The sequence below is a fragment of the Malaclemys terrapin genome, chromosome 2 (genome assembly GCF_027887155.1).
Source record: "Malaclemys terrapin pileata isolate rMalTer1 chromosome 2, rMalTer1.hap1, whole genome shotgun sequence".
NCBI lineage: Eukaryota > Metazoa > Chordata > Testudines > Emydidae > Malaclemys > Malaclemys terrapin.
Window position 1 is genome coordinate 212,403,374 of NC_071506.1, and position 22,027 is coordinate 212,425,400.

At 41.4% G+C, this 22,027-nt stretch overlaps 1 protein-coding gene across 1 annotated transcript in view; it reads left to right on the forward strand.

Annotated features, from left to right (window-relative positions):
• The window catches only part of TRIM71 (tripartite motif containing 71), an 83,441-nt gene that overhangs the window by 45,667 nt on the left and 15,747 nt on the right, over nucleotides 1–22,027 (forward strand). The window contains exon 2 of the mRNA XM_054017065.1: nucleotides 14,610–14,777. Coding sequence (XP_053873040.1) covers nucleotides 14,610–14,777 — 168 coding nt within the window. The remainder of the gene's footprint in view (nucleotides 1–14,609; nucleotides 14,778–22,027) is intronic.

The window sequence follows — 22,027 nt, forward strand, 5'->3', positions numbered from 1 at the left end:
TAACAGGATTTCTTTTAATTAAAATATTGTTAGGATTGGGCTTCTGGCCCACCTTACGTCGTATGCAAATATAGATGTTTGACAAAATAGCTGGACCTGTAAACCTCTTTTAATGCTGAATGGTGTATGCTGTTTTCTTGTTAAAAATGTTAATACTCTTGAATACTGTAACAATAGAACCACTTTAAACAAGTTAATGCTTCGTTGTTGAGACTGCTTACAGTAACAGATTGACGTTAAACCCACATTTGCATTTTCTTTGTACTAATCTGAGGCCATGATAAAACTCCTAAATGTAAATGATTCCAGTTAAGTTGACTACTGCTTCTTCCCTTTTTCTAAACAAATAAAACAAACCAACTTCTGGCTCCCACAGATTAGTCTCCAACTGTTTCTAGGGTGGAATTGTTCTACAGTTTATCTGTGCTACTGAAGAAGATACCTGTTGATGACAAGAGTGTCAGCAGTGGGTGTGCTTGAACTGTGCTGAACGCACATCTGATGCAGGAATTACTGAGTGCAATTCTCTAGCCTGGCTAGATATAATGGTCCTTCTAGCCTTTAACAGCTGTGACTAAATTACCCTTGCCTACTGTTGCAGATGAGTGGTGCTCAGCACCAGTTTAGCTGCACTTGTTGCTGCTCCTGTTGTAATAAGCAAAAGGTATTTTTTGTACACTAGACAAGGCTTAAGATCAACAAAAAATCTATAGTAGTAAGATCTGGGGTGGTATAAAGGCCATTTGGGGGGTGGGGGAAACACTTTTAAAATCAAGGGAGCCAAAGAAGATATTCCTGAATCATGCATTATTACTGTTTCTAAAAACATTGTTCACCAGGGATTTTTTTCCCTTGCTGATTCAAAATACATGTAGGAATTCCATTCCCCCCAACAGCCAACTTCTTGATTGGTGTATGTGTGGGATATATTTTAGGAATACTTTTAAAAAAAGTAATTGAATGGGTTTTTCAATTTACTGCCTGTGAATGACACAGGGAAGGCACCAGAGCTATCTGTAGAATGACTAGTTTCAACATGCACTACATTTTTATGGTGGTGTATTGAGGGGGGTGGGAGGAAATCTGTAGTCCGTTCCCCCACCCCCACCCCAGTCCAAAACCAAAACTGCCTTCACAAAAGCATTATGAACAAAGTGCCAAAATCCAGGCAGAGCAGCATTGCTAGTTTATTCTCCTTGACAGGGAATGCTTGCAATAAATGTCTAACTTAAAAAGTTTGGGGAGGGAGGGAGATGTTGTAAGATTACATGACTGTACTAGAGGAAAGTAGCAAAACTGTTACTCAAAGAAATATTTTTGTTCTGAGAAACTTTGACCTCACCTTGTTTAAATCTAACTGCCTACTATTTGGCCAAGGGAGGGTAGATTATTGCTGCTAGTGTATATTTTACAGTCCTTCTTATCAGAATATCTCCAAAGTACTTTTAAGATTAATGAATTAAGATTTACAGCTCCACCCTGTGGAGTAGATGTGTTAATTTGCATAGATTCAGGCCAGAAAAGTCTACCTAGATGATCAGAATACAAACCATAGAATGAGGAGTCCTTGTGGCACCTTAGAGACTAACAAATTTATTTGGGCATAAACTTTCGTGGGCATAAGCTTTCATCGGCTGCATGATGTGAAAAATATAGGAGCAAGTATAAATACATGAAAGGATGGGGGTTGCTTTACCAAGTGTGAGATCAGTCTAATGAGAGAAATCAATTAACAGCAGGATACCAAGGGAGGAAAAATAACTTTTGAAGTGGTGAGAGAGTGGCCCATTACAGACAGTTGACAAGAAGGTGTGAGTAACAGTAGGGAGAAATTAGTAGTGGGGAAATTAAGTTTAGGTTTTCTGATGGTATCCATAATTTGCAAACTTCAAAAGTTATTTTTCCTCCCTTGGTATCCTGCTGTTAATTGATTTATCTCGTTAGACTGACCTCACATGTGGTAAAGCAACCCCCATCCTTTCATGTATTTATACCTGCTCCTATATTTGTCACTTCATGCATCTGATGAAGTGGGTTCTAGCCCATGAAAGCTTATGCCCAAATAAATTTGTTAGGTGCCACAAGGACTCCTCGTTGTTTTTGCTGATACAGACTAACACACTGAAACCTGAAACCACAGAATTTCACTTGATTAAACCTGAATTTTACAAATTTTGAAGCAGTCACAACAAAAGGATAAAATGACTTGTTTGGTTTTGGCATTTCTGAAACTGACAACTCCAGACTCCCAGCCTGTGATTTTTATTATCTATAGCTGGATTGTTCAGGAAATTGAGCTCTTCAGCATGTACCATTTCATCTTTAATATTTGTCTTTTTTAGAAGTTATTAGTGGTTTTTCCACCAAAGACCTTTTGATCCAGTATTTATAGTCAAACATCGCCAATATTTATTCAGTATAATTGCTACATGGCGATGGGGATGAAGATGTTTGAATAAACAATTGGTGATTTCTCTGATTAGATCTTTTTATTCTTAGATCTGTTTTTCCTTTGATTTACAGTACCTTCTTGGCAATAACCGTATGTTGTGCCATAAAGTGATAGATGGACAAGAATTCACTCATTTAGTCACACACAGGGGATTAAAGAATAACCTGCAGTAATGCTTGTTGTATGATTATTGAAATGCCCTTCTGGCTGCTGAGACAGCTACGTCTCCCAAAACAAACATTAAGTATAAGAGCTCGCTTAGAGGGAGTGGAGCACAGTTGCTCATTGCCAGAAAATGCTTTCGTGAGTCATCCTTCATACAACACACAAGTATAATCCTCCTAAAAATGAAGAGTAACAAGCATATTAATCAGAATAGATAAGTGTGGTCTTGGATCTCTTTTACAAACACTTGTTTTCAAAGGAGAATATCTTAATTTCTCTTCCGGGAATAAGATGCTCTGTGATAAATTAAAACCCAATAATAATAATTTTACATGGATGGTATAATTCAGCATTGATCTAAGCAAGCAATTGTGATGCAATACCTTTATACTGTATGACTGTGTGCTTTTGTATTAACTGCTGGTTTTCTCTGGTGCACGTGAAGTCATCACAGAGATTTTGTTTGAGGATATAATTGCTTTGTTTAAGTGATGCCCAAACTATACCAGCAAAGCCTGTTGAGCACAGACCTGGCCTGAGAGATCTAAAGAGCTCAATTTGTTAGCTTATCAAAAAATATTGAGGGGTGATTTGATAATCATGTAAAAGTATTTTCATGGGGAGAAAATACCTGGGTACTAACATGCTCTTTAATCTAGCAAAGAAAGACAAGAGCCAACTGCTGGAAGCCAGACACAAATTTTTAACAGTGTAGGTGACTAACCACTGGAACAAACTACCAAAGGAAGTGAAGTGGTGGATTCTCCATCTTTTGATCTTTAAATCAAGACTAGATGTTTTTCTGAAAGATTTTCATTAGCCAAACACCGGCTGTTGGACTCAATACAAAAGTAATTACAGGTCTGTCACATCTTACACGCATTTAACATGTGCGATTTCAACTTTACACGGTCGACAAAAACAAAAAACCAAAAAAACAAAAAAAAAGAGAGAGAAAAATAACAATTTTAATACTATACCTGTAGTGCGGGCAATTCTGCCCGCCATTGAACTCAATGGGATTTTGGCTATACACAGTTTTCGCTTTACGCGCTAACCGTGGAACGGAACCCCTGCGTAAGATGAGACAGACCTGTAGATGAAATTCTATGGCTTCTGATAGACGGAGTTCAGACTAAGAGATCTAATCATCTCTTCTGTCCTTAAACTCTATGGATCTTTAAATGGAGACTAAAAGAGCATTATTTTGCTCTCAAGTTGCTGAGCAGCACTAAATCATGAGCTGGTATCCCTCCTGATGCCTAACTTTTCTGCATGTTGGCTTGTCTGGTTTAAGAGTTTTAGTGTTTCTTAAGATGTTGCCAGTATTCTTGTAAAAATCCTATTGGACAAAGATAAACCCTAATTTTTGAGTGAATGCTCTAGATCTAGTATTCAATTTTAAAAGCAGACTTGGGCTCAGTAGTTATTGAGGAACAGCTCACCTTGGGTGCAAGACAAAGACAGTTTGTTTTTTAAATTTTCAGGTGTCCTGCCATGGAATTCATGATATAGTTTCCTGTGGAGTTGTTCTGTATTCACACTAAGGAATTCCAAGATTCTTCGTTTTTGGTTTGTGATGTATGGTTCTTATAATGATCGTATGGAAAATACTGGCTTAACATCAGAGCTTTATTGTCAAACTAAATATTTACATTTCAAAGCATTCATACATACAAGCTAATAGATAGGTGACTAATAAAATTATGTACTTGAACATAGAGCTCTGGATATGTGCGTTTTTAACAGCTTTAAATTCTGCTAAACTGGTATTTAAAGAAGATTGGAATGTAGCTTATGATTGGACACTTTCTTCTATAGTGCCAATAAGGTAAACTAATCACCCAAATAAATGATCTCCACCAACAAGCTCAGCACCTTCTCATATTTTACATACATATAATTTATTTTAAAAATTAATATAGTTTGAAGGTTGCTCCATTGAGAAAGTTAAGAACCTACAAACCCAGCTTTACCACTTTTTTATGACTTAACAGTGGCACTAACTGCCAAACATACCACAAGTGTAAACTTTGAGGGCCATATTCTCTCTCTTCCCCTCCCCGGGTGTATAGAATCATAATATCTAGGGCCAGAATGGACTTCAACAGATCATCAAGTCTGGCCCCTGTGCAGGGACAGGACCAAGTAAACCTCGACCATCCCTGACAAATGTTTGTCCAACTGGTTTTTGAAAACCTCCCATGATGGAGATTCCACAGCTTCCCTTTGTAAGCCTGTTCCAGAACCTAAGTATCCTTAGCTTAAAGTTTTTTTTCCTAATATCTAACCTAAATCTCCTTTGCTGCAGATTAAGCCCATTACTTCTCATCCTACCTTCAGTGGACGTGGAGAACAATTGATCATCATCCTCTTTGTAACAGTCCTTCCTTACCATATTTAAAGACTGGTATCAGGTTCCCTCTGTCATTTTCTAAACTTTTCATAATTTTTGTCGCTCTCCTCTGGATGTTCCAGTTTGTCCACATCTTTCCTAAAGTGTGGCACCCAGAACTGGATGCAGTACTCCAGCTGAGGCCTCACCTATGCTGAGTAGAATTAATAATTACCTCCCATGTCTTACATACAACATTGTTGTTAGTACACTTTAAAATTATATTTAGCTTCTTTTACAGCTTCATGTTGTTGACTAATATTCAATTTGTGATCCACTATACCCCCCAGATCCTTTTCAGCAGTACTACTGCCTAACCAATTATTTCCCATTTTGTAGTTGTACGTTTGATTCCACCCCCTTCCTAAGTGTAGTACTTTGCACTTGTCTTTATTGAATGTCATCTTATTAATTTCACACTAATTCTCTAATTTGCGAAGGTCGTTTTGAATTCTAATTCTGTCCTCCAAAGTGCTTGCACCTCTTCTCAGCTTGGTGACATTTGCAAATTTTAGAAGCATACTTCCCAGTCCATTATCCAAGTCATTAATGAAAATATTGAATAGTACCGGACCCAGGACTGACCCCAGAAGGAACCCACTGATACATCCTCCCAGTTTGACAGTGAACCATTGATAATTGACTGCAGTTGAGCTATGACTATTCACACAAATTTGAGTATCGGAACCCAAATCTTCATTTTTCACGTAGCTTGATTTTTATTTTTATATATATATATATGCTTTCCCCCCCCCCCCCCCCAAGCAAGGGAGGATGGAAAAATATGCTTCTGAAGTCACACAGCCATAAGGACTTTTCTCAGACTCTTCTAAAACATTGTTCTTAAATAGAAACCAAACACATTTTTAATTGGAAAATGTGGTGATTAAAATGTTTGTAGAATTTTAGAACTTTCATAATCTGACAACCTTAACTACTGCACTTGCTACCAAGCAAGCAACAGCAGTAATGGATGCAGTAGTCAATACAGCTAAAAGAAGTGAAATGCTTTTTGCTCTGTGAACTTCCAGAGTTCTGGGCTGAATGGAATAGGTAGGCTTTTTGCCTTTTAAAATTGATATTGGACTCCATAAAAGTAGTGTTGAGCTTGTTTCAAAAGTGTAAAACCTTAGATGCTTCATTTTATTCCCCCCCATGCTGCTATTTATTTACAGTAAGCTTTCGAGCCTAATGTCTGGCTTTCTTTAACTTCCAAAGTATTTTTGTCCCCATCAGTAGATTCTTAATGTTGTAGTTTTAAAAACTATTCTAGTCTGTCACATTCAGTGTCAATATTGTTTGTGCATATGATGCTGGGATAGCATAAGAACTTGAAGTCTATTTGTTCCTTCTTAGAGAGATAGCTGCATGCAAACACATTTTTAAAAATAAACATTTTTTACAGAGAGATAAATCAAAGTTTTCAGTGTGAGCTGTGGGGCGAAAAGGCACCCATTGGCTTCACCAAGAGGACACTTTTTAAACACAAGTTAAGAGAAGGCTCCTCAACTGCTGTTTTCACTGAATTTTCCTCGTGGCTACTACATTCCAGTGCTTTTGTCTGTGCCTGGTATTTCGGAAATTTTGGTGAGGGGAGTTAGGTGGGTGGGGCATTCTGGAAGCTGGTCAACAGTAAGGAGGGGAGAACTGGTGTGGGAATTGTAGAGTCGGGTCAGAGTTTAACTTTAGTGGCCATTCATCAGATGCTGATTGATTGCTGTGGAATCCCAGGGGACATTTAACAACATCTCCGCCCATCCCCCCATCCCCTTTGAAAACAGACGGACCAAAAAATGGGGAGAACGACACCCAGGAATCTGCTGTTGTAAAATGTTTTTACAGTGCACTGTACAGCCTTTCCTGAAGCAATCACGTTTATTGTCTTGCTGTCGTATTTCTTGGGCTCCTGTGGCTGTAAAAGATGAATAGCCCTCTGATAGGGTTCACTGACTCTGTTTAATTTGAAGTAGGCTGCCTTTATTGTTTTGTGTTTAAAATTATATACAACCAATTTAAGGAAATATTTTCTATTTGGAAATAATCAACCCATGGTTAACTTCTTTTGGAATAATTCACTGCTAACCATCTCATTCCCATCACCACCTTCCTGCATTTCTCCTTCTCAGGATGATGTATTTTTTTGAGGGAGCTTCTTAAAATATTAATTGTGATAAACTGGAATTCTCAAAGTGATAAGAACATTTGTTACTCTTCCTTTTTACATATTTCATGTCAATCTTCCAGTAGTCTTACAGTTAACTGACTAAAATTGCCCAGAGTTTAACAAAGTGGAGAATCGTATATTTAAAAAGAAAAAATAAAATCTCTTATTCCTTAACTATCTTTAGAGCAGAACAGCCTAGTAATAATTACAAAACCAAACAGTAAATCCAGTAAACATAGTTCTTGTGATCCCTAATTTTTTTTTTTTAAATTTAGGAGGAAAGGGGTATCTTTTTATCTCCTATTTTCCTTCTCTACACTCCCTGCCCCAAACAAGATGGCTGTTTATTTCTGAGGCTATAGTCACATAATATTTGTTCTTAAATTGGGGAACTGCGGATGAATGGGCAGCAGTTAATAACGCTATCATGGCTTAGAGGTCATTCCAAAATCCTATCCGTTAAATTACCATGTGGCAATCTGCCCTTGCCCTTTCATTATCTGTGTATCTTCAAGTGGGACAAAAAATGAAGTCTCAAGGGAAAAAAACAATCTTATGCTTCCCGCCCTTATGGTTGTAAAAAACAAGAAAATAACAATTTAAGTGGAAGGCACCCCCAAATGTTAAATATACACCAAGAAAGAGAACTTTTTGCAAGGTAGCTATATATGTTTCGTTTTAGGGGATGTGGTTGAGTGGGGGAGAACTTGAAATCTTTTGAAACTTATCTGAGGCAAACGTAAGACCTAATTCTGATCTTAAAAATTAGATTAAATGAATACATTTTGTCATGATAGAATGCTCTTCTGTAATGGAAGATTAACTTTTTATCCTTCTACAGATTGTGTTTGTATTAATCCAAGATTAGTCATAGTTTTTTAAAATGTATATGATGTCCAATAATCATGAGCCAACCCCTTCTGGTTTCAGTCTGCTATTCCAGAAATGGGAAAAGGGCGGGGGGAGCAGTAGATTAGGAGGGTCTTTTATATGTAGTTCTCTACAAATTTAGTATATATTTGTCTGCTTGAAACAGAACCCTTATATGTATCTTTCTACTGCAAGAAAAAACTGGAATCTCTACTGTTTTGGTGCAAGATCTGTGTTTGTTTGGATCTTAATCCTTCCCGATTAGAATCAATACAAAACTTTATTCTGAGCTACAGATATCACAGTCCATTAGATTTATTGGGCTCAGATGGCCCTGTTTGATGGTGGGAGAAGCAAAATAAACACCACCAAAAAACAAGCGAGGGACAGGAAACTTGGCTGCTGGCCCTGAACCTTGGGCTTGGGTTCAGAGAAGGAGACTGAATAATAAATGATGGCAGTCAGTTTTCTTACTCACTAATTCATTGTGGAGTTGGCTGTCAGTGGGCATGATGCTATGCTTCTACCCACAGAGTCCTGCTGACAGAACTCCCTTCCGTCACCCAGATAGTTCTGAATTCCTTACAGTTACGGTAACGAAGGGGACAGTCTGGCCGTCTGATTCTTTGCGGGTACATTGGGGTGTCAGACTCTTAACACTCAGATAAATAAAGAAACCAGTGCAGCTAAATTGTGCTTAGAGCAGGGGTTCTCAAACTTCATTGCACCGCGACCCCCTTCTGACAACAAAAGTTACTTTATGACCCCAGGAGGGGGGACCGAAGCCTGAGCCCACCCAAGCCCCACTGCCCTGGGGGGGGCGGGGGCATGGAGAGCAAAGCCCAAGCCCCACTGCTCCGGCCAGGGGTGCTAGGCTGAAGCTCAAGGCTTCAACCCCAGGCCAGGGGGCCTGCAACAGGGGGCCTGCAACCTGAGTCCTGCTGCCAAGGGCTGAAGCAAGTTTAAGCCAGCCCTGGCGACCCCATTCAAAGGGGGTCGCGACCCACTTTGGGGTCCCGACTCACAATTTGAGAACTGCTGGTTTAGAAGATTCTAGCACAGGCCTGCACAACTCGTAAAGCGGCAAGGGCAAAGAAAACAGCTGAGAGCCGTAACCCTCTGAGCGCCGTCAACCCCCCCCCCCCCCCGTCCCCAGCACCGCCCACCCCACGGAAACACACCCTCCTTCCGCAGCGCTGCCCCACCAAAACAGCAGTATTGAACCTCGGTAATATGTTATAGCGGGCCCCTAAGGTAGTATAATTAAGGTAAAAGAAAAATGTCTTTTTGCTAGAAGTAGAATAAGATCTTCCCCCCACTTTGTAATTAATTGCCCTGTTGAATGAATGAGGTGTGAATGAGGAAGGTGTGGAAGGCAGGCACCTCCAGACAGCTGCAACCCTTGGAGAGGGCAGGGCCGGCTCTAGGATTTTTGCCGCCCCAAGCAAAAAAAATTTTTGGCCGCCTTCCCTTTCTTTTTTGTGCCCCTCTGCCCCTGGTCTCACCCCAACTCCACCCTTCCAAACCCCTTCCCCAAATCCCCAGCACTGCCTCCTCCCCTGGCGTGCCACATTTCACCCCCCCATTGCTTCCTGTGGGCCCCCCGCGACCTCCCGCCCTAGCTCCCCCAGGCGTGCCACCGCTCCGCTTCTCCCCCCTCCCTCTCAAGCGAGGGAGGGCGGAGAAGTGGAGCAGTGGCGTGTTCAGGGGAGCCGGTGGAGCAGAGGTGAGCTAGGGTGAGGGGGAGCAGAAAGTAACGGGGGGGGGGTAGAGGAACCGCTCCCTGATCCAGCTCACCTCCGCTCCACCACCACCGCCTCCCCCCTCCCTCCCAGCCTTGCTGCGCGAAACAGCTGTTTCATGCACGGCAAGCTTGGGAGGGAGCGGGGGAGAAGCGGTGCGGCAGCGGTGCACTCGGGAGCAGGCAGGAGCAGGCAACAGCAGAGCGGAGGCGAGCTGGGGCGGCGAGGGCACTTTTTCTCCATGCCCCGGAGTCGGCACCTATGATGGTCGGCGCCAGAATGCCGCACCTAGAAATGTGCCGCCCCAAGCACCTGCTTGTTTTGCTGGTGCCTGGAGCCGGCCCTGGGAAAGGGGATGGGAGCCAGACCAGATCAGTAGAACAGGTCAGCCACCGACTCACCACTGGCCTCCTCAGCCCCCCTCCCCCGGCTCGCTTATTCACCCTCCGCCACTGCCTGCTCGCTCGCCTCCTCAGCCCCCCCTCCCTCACCCACCACTTGCCTACTCACCTCACCCCTCCCCCCCCACGGGCCGCACAGTGAGCCCATCTACTCAACCCCCGCGGGCCGCACAGTGAGCCCACGTGGGCCGCATGCGGCCCCCGGGCCGCATGTTGTGCAGGCCTGTTCTAGCAGGTCATCTTGAAGTTGACTACACTCCTCTATCCTCCTCCAGCTGCCTTTCACTGTCTAGTCATCTTTATTGCAGAGTCAACATATTTTGAGGACTCTGAGGGGAGATATATAATTTTTTTAAAAAGCTTAACTTTATTAAAGGGTGGTGGAACTGGACTAAGCATGGTCATATTAAGCGGGGGACCACCACTGTATATGTGCTTGCTTCAGAAGCACATATACAGTGGTGGTCCCCCGCTGATTCTCTTTCTCTTGTAATTAAATCTAGATTGCAAAGCCTCTTGATACATCACCTTAGAACAGTGGTCCCCAAACTTTTTACCTCATCCACCCCACCCCATCCACTCTCCCTCACTCCCTCCAAGCCCGGCCAGAAGTGGAGTCACGGCTCTGGGAGGGAGGGGACACGGACGGGGTAAGGGCCTGAGGCTGAGGGTGGGAGCAGAGCTGAGGCTGGGGCCCCGGGCCGGCATCTGGGGCCTGAGCCCAGGCCAGGAGTGGGGCTGGGTGGCGCTTCCTGCCTGCCCTCCATGGGGGCTGGCCCAGGCCCCCGCCGCACCCCCTGGAATGTTCTTCCTTGCTCCCTTGTGGGGTACGCCCCGCAGATTGGGGACCTTTGCCATAGAAACTTGCCGACAGCTTTCTCACTCGAATGAGAAGGTTGGCTTTTCAATTCTGCCTTAAGACTTTACCATGTTCCCTATGTAATCTGCATATCTGAAATAAAATTGTCACCTTTGTTAGTTGGTTTAATTAAAAATGTCATTACTTCATTTGCATCCATATTCTGTCAGGAGAGGGGGAGGATGGGAGTGGGTTGATTGAGCAACTGCTTGATTAGTTTCTCTGTCTGTGGTCTGAATGACTCCTAGATTAGGCATTGTATTCTGGGCAGCAGCAGCATCTGGATCTGTGTGACAGGACAGTTCCCTGGCCTTTGCCCTAGCTTTGCTTCTGGCATTAGCTGTTTGAGAGAGCTAATGACAGGTTTAACTTGCTGCTGGGCTCTTCTTGCTCATATGATCACCATTTTCTTTTCCGCTCTCATCCTTGATAGTGAGAAGCATAATCCATGTTGCATGTTTTTAAATAACATCAGATTCATTTGATTTGACTTGATACCTTGCATGGCGTTTCACCCTCTTTTTTTTCTCTCCCCCCTAGTTGTTTAAAAGTTGGATGGCCCAGCAATATTTAATGTATGTTCTTTTGTATGCTTACATTGAAAATACAGCGCTGAAAGAGAAAACTATAATACAGTATTAGGGGTAGCCGTGTTAGTCTGTATCTACAAAAACAACAAGGAGTCTGGTGGCACCTTAAAGATTTAACAGATTTATTTGGGCATAAGCTTTCGTGGGTAAAAACCTCACTTCTTCAGATGCACCTTGTTGTTTTTATAATACAGTAAACTGACTTATCATATTATGCACAAAAGGAATTTTCTAGTACAGGAAGATGCACAGTTCCAAATTTAATATTTAGAACGTAAAGCTGCTTGATATTTTTCAAAATATTCAGAATGTTTGAGGTATCAGTCTTGTTCAGATGCTAATAAGAATGCTTTAATTTCTCTAGCAGAACAGTCTGTGTCCAGAAATGTAACTCATTTTTTAGAAAGGTTTTGTTGAAAACCTCCTTCAAAAATGTATCCAGAAATAAAGATTAACTACGTGCACACAACCTTGTTTGCTGCTACAGATATGTTTCTACATAATATGAAATGTATCCACGCCAGGTGGAGGAATGAGCCTGTTTACCTGGCTTATTATGATCAATAAATGGAATAAATTTTAGGAAAAGGAAATCAGAATGGTAGTCTCCTCCCCCCAGCCCCTTCCAAAAATAATAATAATAAAAAAAAAAAGTTGGTACAGAGAATGTTGGTTGCCATTAGATTTGGTTGCCTTGCCTCCTACCCCACCACCGCTGCATGCTCAGATGAACATTACCTGGCTCTTGTTTCTGTTTTGCTCTTGGTCATTCCTGTGGAGTAGATTTTCCATCATCCAATGGAAAACCTGTACTTATGGTATAAGACTTTACTTGTATTGTACAGTGGATTTGGCTTTTCAACAGCGTTTTGGATTTTCTAGGACTTTTTATGATCTACTACATCAAGAATGCTGTGTGTAGGTATAAGTTAGAGTTTTAGATTTCACTCTGAACTTCCTTGTTGTGAGATTGTTTGGTTTTTACACTCCTCCACAGATCTGTTTTTTTAAAGCCCAACTGATTTAACGTCTAACAAAACACAAATCTGTATAGGATGCTACATCTGTGTACCACTTCCCTCTGTTGGATGGAATGCAAATATGCAAGCAGTTACTGCTAGTGAATAAATACATGATATGGCGTACAGAGTTTCACTCTGGAGTGAATGTGGGTTTGGGATTTGGTTTAGTTTTATTAACCAACCTGATTCTGTGATGTTGTGCAGTCTATATGGTTTTATAAAAACATGATAAGTGAATATAATGTAACTGGGATATGCTTCATGCAAAAGGTCTCTTGCAAGGTATCATTACAAAGCTTATAATCTACTGAGTGTGATCATCCATTTGTATAAATGTACCACTCTTGTATCTAAAACTAGAAATATAAAATATAACTCTGAGGGCCTATTGTAATTATGTAAAGTGTGGGCCATTAATGATTGTTTGGAATCTTGATGACTCCCATTGTCTGTAGATGGCTGTGTTTACCTGTGAGTCTTCCTGTATATGTGTGTGCTGGCAAGTGAGTAATGAAGTCTTGCAGTGACATGTGATCATGTCACCTGAACTGGAATCCATCTTTAACCTGGTGCTTTTCCAGTGCGGGGGGGGTGGAAACCCAGAGGGACAAAGGGTTCCCGCCTTATGCAAAAGATATATAAAGGGGTGGAAGAGAACAAAGGGGGGAGAGGAGCTATCATGAAGAATCCCCTAGCTATCACCTGAGCTGCAACAAGAGCTGTACCAGGGGAAAGAATTGTGCCCAGGCCTGGAAGGTGTCCAGTCTGAGAAAAAACTTACTGAAGCATCTCTGAGGGTGAGGTTATCTGTATTCAATTTGATTAGGCATAGATTTGTGCATTTTATTTTATTTTGCTTGGTGACTTACTTTGTTCTGTCTGTTACTACTTGGAACCACTTAAATCCTACTGTCTGTATTTAATAAAATCACTTTTTATTTAGTAATTTACTCAGAGTATGTATTAATACCTGGGGGAGCAAACAACTGTGCATATCTCTCTATCAGTGTTATAAAGGGCGAACAATTTATGAGTTTGCCCTGCATAAGCTTTATGCAGGGTAAAACGGATTTATCTGGGTTTAGACCCCGTTGGGAGTTGGGCATCTGAGTGCTAAAGACAAGCACACTTTTGTGAGCTGTTTTCAGGTAAACTTGCAGCTTTGGGCAAGTGATTCAGACCCTGGGTCTGTGTTGGAGCAGACGGAAGTGTCTCGCTCACCAAGACAGGGTGCTGGAGTCCTGAGCTGGCAGGGAAAACTGAAGCAGGGGTAGTCTTGGTACGTCGGGTGGCAGCTCCCAAGGGGGTTTCTGTGATCCAACCCGTCACGGATTCCATTTGTCTTAAAAATGTATAGTTTCTTCCTCCTAATTCCAGCTTCTTCCCAGAAGTTCCACTGACACTGAAAGTGCTGGCTGGCACAGGAGAATTGCCACAGTTCTTGGCTTTGACACCACCTTTGATGATGATGGCAAGCTTTTGCATCCAGTTTGCCTTGTATGTTCTGTCTTGCAGATAGACTGAAAGATTAGAGAGAGGATTGTCCTTGTTTTTTTGCTTGATGTGCCCAGTGCAACAATAGTACAGTAAATTTAAATGGCTCAGTAACTTTATGCAATGTTTGTATATGCAAGAAAAGTTATCTGAAACATGTAATAGGTGACATACCCAAACGGGTGAGTGTTGGCAGATGGTTTCCGTTCTTGAGAGAAGGGTGGGATGGACATCCTGGTATTGTATTGCAAAGAAAACAATAACACTTCTATTTTATTTTTGTCCACGTATGAGTGGCTGCTTACAAGAGGGATCACTTTTCCTCTGTAGAAGCTGTTGTGAACACTTTGCTTATCATTACTACCCATAATATCTCCTCTTATGATTAAGGTACTTATTTTCTTCTGTGGGTAGCTTAGTGTGTCATTAAATTTTTTTTCTGTGTCCTTTTCAAGGTGCTGCATTTCTACTGTGACACTTGTTCTGTCCCTATCTGCCGGGAATGCACCATGGGACGACATGTGGGTCATAGCTTTATCTACCTCCAAGATGCCCTCCAGGATTCCAGAACCCTCACCATTCAACTGCTAGCAGATGCTCAGCAAGGACGCCAGGCTATTCAGGTAAGTCGCTCACGTGGTTAAAAGAATCTTCCCTTTTGTCTACCACCAGCTGTGCCTGCTGCTACAATGTCCCCTGTGTGTGAAGGGCAAAAAGCCTCTCCTTTCAGCATCCCCTATCCTCTCCCCCATCCTCTCCCTTGTTGCACTAGGTGATGGTCTTTTCATTATTCAGGAAGGAACTTCCTTGTCAACAGCAAATCAAAGGAAATGCCAACACACTATTCACATGCATCTTTGTTGCATCATCCTTTCATAAATAGGGACATCATGCTGTTTCCACGTGAGACACTGCACAATTTGACATGTAACTTGTTCTAGGCTCAAAGTTCTGATCTTGTAAAGCTATCTTGGTTTGGAGGTGGCACATGCCTCATTGCAGCTGTATAACTGCCAACAACTATCTCCAGCTTTTCAGAACAGGGACTATCTCTTAGTATGGTTCTGACCAGTGACTAGCACAATGGGTCCCCCAGCATGGTTTGGAGTTTTGGGCAGTGCCACATGACAAGTAGTAAGCATCAGCTACTTGGATTAGCATGATCAGAATTCCACTCTGTGTGGGTGAGGTGGGGACCGATTACAAATATAACCTTCTCAGAATAGGAACACGGATGAATTTAAGCAGAGTGTGGGTGAAGGCATTTCTGTATTCAAGGATCATAAAGCATTTTGTATGAAAGGTGTTATAGAATTAAATAGTGCCACTTCTATGGTGGAATGCAGCAGCTGTTCAACAGCACACAACAAGTCTAAATACAGGACAAGGATGGAAGAAAATTACCATACCCCTTCAAACTACAGGAAAAACTTTGGTAGGCAGAAGGGAATTTGACCAGATACACAGGTAAGGACCCAATTCAGCCATCTTTACTCTCCCTGAGTAGTACCTGACTCTACAGGTAATCCTGCTGATGTCAGTAGAACTTCTTGCCAAGTAAAGTACTGGTCAGCATGAGAAGCATGACAGAATCAGGCTCTAAACTATCATCTTCTCCAAAGTTGTAATAAGTAACGCATCACTTATACAGCACTGCCCACTTTCAAAGCTCTTAAAATATTAATCTTCATAACACTCTTGTAGGCAGTTTAGCCAAACTCAAACATTTAAAAGTCATAAATCAGACCTTAAACCAGATCTTAAAAATTAGATTTAAACCATCCTCCCTAACTCCCCGAAAATTGAGTGCTTTTGATTTGCCTTCTGTTTTGTTTTAACCTTTAGAGTATATTCAGTTCATGTTTTCCTCTGGAACTCTGAAGGCTAGAGAAAATTTTTCTTTTAAATGAAAGCTGACACTTGCACATAAATCATTTGTCTTCTGTAGCTAGGACTTTAGGTACCACACCAAATATTGCGAGACTCTCAATAAAATCAAAAAACTCAGAAATTCTTGGTAGTTGTATTTTGTTTGCCCCCATCTTACAGATGGTGATACCGAGGCTCTGAAGATAAGTTGAATTTTCAAAGATGGTCTTAATCTGAGTGCTTAACTTTAGCCATCTAGAACAAACCTACAGTGTGTAAGTGAGACATCAGTTAGACCTGTTGGTGCTCAGGACCCTCTGAAAATCAGTCCCTGGATTTTTGCCATTGGGCATCTGAAATCCTCAAAGCACAAACTTTTATGAATGCCATGAATTAGTAGCAGAGCTGGGATTATCATTTCATATTCTACTTCCGAGCCTCTTGGCCTGTGCAGTAAACCTGCTGCATTTCCTTTTGGAGATCACAGCTCTCCCCTAAGATACCAAGGGGAGAAAAGCTTAATGCTTTCACAATAAAAATACAAAAGGAGGATAACAGCTACTTAATTAGAAACATATTAAAACTCTTCAGTTTATTTTAAATATTAATGAATATAGTTTAACTAAAGGTAAGTTAAAAGTACACCTCTACCCCGATATAACGCTGTCCTCGAGAGCCAAAAAATCTTACTGCGTTATAGGTGAAACTGTGTTATATCGAACTTGCTTTGATCTGCTGGAGTGCGCAGCCCCGCCCACCCGGAGCGCTGCTTTACCGCGTTATATCCAAATTCATGTTATATCGGGTCGCGTTATATTGGGGTGGAGGTGTAAAAGCAGAAACCCCATCCTAAATGCAGCTCATGGCTGAGGTATTGGAAGGATCTTTGAAATCTGGATGTGCGGAAAAGCCATGTCTGGTTCAGCACCTGGGTTTGAAGAGAACATTAAGAAATGGCTGCAGTAATGCTGTGAATAAATATATTCTGCATGTTCAACTCTCAGATGTTAACTCTGAACTTACACAGTCCTTGTGTTATAAGGAACATAGGTTACAAATCAGAGGTTGTTTGATGTATGCGGAATTAACTCTTGATTTATTATTTTTTTAGTGCAGTACTACCTAAGAGCCCTAGTCATGGACCATTGTGCTGGATACTGTACCAAATGCAAAACAAAAATACTGTTCCAATCCCAAAGAACCATACGATCTAAATCTGTTGTAATTCTTTTAATCTAAAAATAGACTATTATGACTTACCATCTTGCATCTAAGTAAACTGAGTAGCAGCATGAAATATCTTTAATCAAAAAAAAAAAAAACATAGTAGAGCAACCAGAGCATACCAGTGAATCTTGACATAAGTTAGAATTTTTTTAAAATTAAAAAAGGTTGATATTACTTATATTCAAATCATTACAGAGACCACAGGGTAGTATTTCTTTCAGTTCCTTGTTTGGTGCTAATGTGTGAGGTTTTTGTCTGGGAACTCTTTGTAATTAAAAAACACCCACTAAGATGAAGCTACGTTTGAGAGGTTTGAGTGATAAATCACTAATTCTATCTGATAGAATGTCCTCTTACCAAGGGCTACAAATTGGAGTCTCTCAGCTGCCACTGCTGGTCATGAGAGGGAGGAATTTGTGTTGTGTTGGGAGAAATTGGATGGGAGATTCTAGTTCCCTGCTGTGCCATAGGCTCATAGGCTTAGTTTCTCTGTGCCTTAGTTCCCCAACTGTAAAATGGGCTAATACATTCCTACCTTTTAGGGGTGCAGTGAGGATAAACACGTTAAATTGTGAGGCTCTCAGTATAGTAATGGGGGCCATGTAAGTACCTAAGCTAGAGAAATAAAGAACAAAACTGTTCATAAATATGCTAATCAAGCTGTCTGGGGCAGCAGCTGTCACTTTTATGGTCATACTATGGGTAGCACAAGAAGTACCACTACAACATAGATATTAAATGGTAGGCTGTTTCTCCCTATCCCAGTTTCTGGAGGCTCATTCTTGGGGGTTGTGCACTGTAGTCGTCTAAAAAGACACGTGAGCCAGAACACAAAATCAATGGGGTTTCTGGAGCTCAGAGGTGAGTGGCTCATGTAGGGTCTAGTACATCACAACTCCTTCCAGGCCTGTTTAAGATGTCAGCTTTGTTCCTGAGCCAAGAGTTGTCAGATGTCAGATCTGTTCCATAGAAACCATGTAGAAATATTTGTTTACCTTAACCAAAAGAAGGCTGAGGGGGGATATGATTGCTCTCTTTAGATATATCAGAGGGATAAATACCAGGGAGGGAGAGGAATTATTTCAGCTCAGTACTAATGTGGACACGAGAACAAATGGATATAAACTGGCCATTGGGAAGTTTAGGCTTGAAATTAGATGCAGGTTTCTAACCATCAGAGGGGTGAAGTTTTGGAACAGCCTTCCGAGGGAAACAGTGGGGGCGAAAGACCTCTCTGGCTTTAAGATTAAGCTTGACAAGTTTATGGAGGGGATGGTTTGATGGGATAAAGTGATTTTAGTCAATAGGTCAATAACGTGCCATCGCTGGTAATTAGTAACAATGGTCAATGATGGGATATTAAAAGTTACTACAGAGAACTTTTTCCAGAGGGTCTGGCTAGAGAATCTTGCCCGCATGATCGGGGTTCAGCTGATCGCCATATTTGGGGTCAGGAAGGAATTTTCCTCCAGGGTAGATTGGCAGAGGCCCTGGAGGTTTTTCGCCTTCCTCCGCAGCATGGGGCAGGGGTCGCTTGCTGGAGGATTCTCTGCTATTTGAAGTCTTTAAATCATGATTTGGGGACTTCAACAGCTGAGTCAAGGGAGAGAATTATTCCAGGAGTGGGTGGGTCAGCTTTTGTGGCCCGCATCATGCGGGAGGTCAAACTAGATGATCATAATGGTCCCTTCTGACCTTAGAGTCTATGAGTCTATTTAATGTGCCCCAAGTTTGAGCAAAGAGGAGGATATGGTAGCTAATAGAATCTCAATAGTACAGTGACATTGAATTTCTTCAAGATGGCCTGCACAAGGGTCTGTCTGTTAGAAATTAGATTATTGTTTTTTACTTCCGTTGATTTTGATGCTTTATTTGCACCAGTTGGATGATTGAGTAGCAGACTGTGCCTCTTAATTTTTTTAAAGCAGAAATTAGCCACATGGCCAATCTGCAAAGAGTCGTGTGTATTATCACATTCACCCTTTTCCCTCTAACTCTGCCTCATTCCTTTCTCTGCTTCTTTTACTTCCTCTCACCATTCCTTTCTAATTTTTTTTTTCACACTTAAAACAGCTGGCAGAAGACACTTAATGTCATGATGAGTGAACCTGTTAATGACAGTTCTGGACTGGGGAAGCACAAAAAGCATTTGGACCTGCAAGATCTTGTAAATGTGAATCCTACAAATAATTCAGGACTGAGGAAAAAAATATATATAAGTGAAATTCAGAGGGTGAGGGTCAAGCTGAAAGGTTAGTGACACTGCCACACAGGAAAGCCAGTTATGGAGGAGAGATTTTTCTTCCAGGCCATAAGGAAAATGAAGCTATGAGTTCAGCACATGGAATAGGGAATGCTTCCTACATGTCTAGCACTTCCATGTTGACAGGTCCAGAAGAAGCTGCATTCAGACCTCGTAGACTAGCTTGGTTGAGTCTCTTTTCTAAAATGTTGATACAGACTGCTTAAATGATTGGTTTTTGAGACTAGCCCAGTTGTCTAGTATCTAAAATTAAAATAGCACAGGGAGGGCTATGGAGGTGCAGTGCTCAATCCTTGGATGGTTTCAGAGTAGCAACCGTGTTAGTCTGTATCCTCAAAAAGAACAGGAGTACTTGTGGCACCTTAGAGACTAACACATTTATTAGAGCATAAGCTTTCGTGGACTACAGCCCACTTCTTCGGATCCACTTCTTGGAGGATCAGCTCATGTTCCCGTTTTAGCAATCCCGCTGGTTGGCTGAAGGATTGGTGTTGACAGGCTTTAAAAGAAATGTTGCCCTGACATTGGAACTTAAGGATAGACAGAAGTGATAGGTTTCTGCTGATGAACGTTATATGTAAAACTTAGCAATTTCTTAGAGAAGAAAAGATAAACTGTGCTTAAGTGGGGATAGGAGTTAGGATATTGAGCCCCCTATGTTGAGATGTCTGGAAAGCATGCAAATAACCCCAGTTGGAAGTTTTGTAGAAAGGGAAATTTATTTAAACTCTCTCTGAGGTTTTGGAGGAAACTCAGTTAAAAATCTGAAAAGGATGTTGTAAATGAGTTAATTCAGTCTGCCGCTCCTGCTGACCTGCATCTCAGGGTATGCCTAGACTAGGATAAAAGGAGTGTGGGTTTTAAAAAACGTGTTAGTGAACTTGTTTGTAAAACCCTATCTCAACAGGGCAAGTTGTATTTTTAATATTTGAGGTGCGCATTAATCTGCCTTAGCATTGGCCTCCAATGTGTTAAAATACAATTTACGCCATCTACAGTGGTTTCAAAACATGTTGATTCAAATAAGCTGGATAAGGAGATTTTAGGAATACACCACCTTGCTTAGCCTAGGCAATCCCTTAGTTGCCTTTGCTGTGGTGTTTGACAGTATGTTGTTTACAGCTGAAAACTGTAACAGGCCTTGGTCATTAGCAGAACACAGAGGAAGTGGTTCTGTTATCTTCCAACATCAAAGACTTCAGAGTTGGTGGTAGGCATGGCCATTAGGGCAATGCCTTTTTGTCTTACTGAAATAAATTGAGAGGATTGCTGAGGGGATTGCCTGTTGGCAAGGTAATAAGTAGCACCCAGCTGGGGAGCAGATGGGGTGGAGTCTGACCACCTAACACTTAAGAAATTGAAAGGAATCTAGAAAGACCAAAAGCAAAACAGCTCAATCTCCTCCTCCCCCCTTCTCCAACTCACCAGTGAGTCTGGAAGGCCACCCTAAATCTTTACAATCTTATCTTGCATTGGTAGGAATTTAATGTTTGAGAGGGGTAGAACAATATGCTAGTTGGTGGGGTTTGGGGGGAGAAAGGGATTTTTTTTTTTAAGCTGGAATTGATGTTTTAGGTCAGCGGACATAAATTTTAAATCTGAAAACTCTAAAATGCTGCTGCCAATCCCTTGGTGGAATAAAATGAGACTGATTTATCAGGACAATATTGTCAAATACAGTTGCTAACTTTTTTCAGTTTGATATAACATACCGGTAATTATAATTTGATAGAATTATCTGCACCACCGCTGCTGCTGCTGCTGAACTGATTTGAGTGCTAATGTAGGCAAGACAACATTTGTTCACCAGCATTGTAACCTAGACCTACTCTGAGCTGTGTCAAATGACAAAGGGGTGAAAATGCTGGTGCCCTGTCACACCTAGTGCTCTCACCAGTGAAGCTGCATAGTAAATATCCAAAAAAAAAAAAAAAGTCCAATATCCTCAAGGCCTGCTGGGTGTATCTTTTTTCACCACTGTTTCTACACTTCTCCTTAAACTGTCTCTTTTGCAAGGTTTTGCAGGTTCTGCACTAGTATTAAGCTAGTTACTGTGTAAGAAACGGGCCTTTATTTCTAAGTCTTAAGATGCCATTGGCTTGTGTGTGTGCTGTAAAAGGACACTGCAAACAATAGTGATAAACTTTATTATAGGTCAGCCTGTATCTGGTCCAAAATATAACTTTTGGGCAAACTGGAGCTCCTTATAAAGCCTAGGACAAATAGAAGCATGTCACAATTTACAAATAAATCCACTTGAACAGCTTGTTTTTTAATTACTGTCCCCATGCACTGAGGACCTGAAACTGACACTGATTTCACCAGTGAAACTGGTTTGGTTATTTTATTGCCCAAGCTGAAAGAAATGTAAAACTGTAAACACCATAAATAGTGTCAGGTTAAACAGATTTACTCAAATCACTCTTAGATTTAAGATTTTATTTATAAAAGTGGTAGAAATGTTTGTTTACCACATTAGGTTGATTGAATCCCTTCAAGTATTTAATATTATGT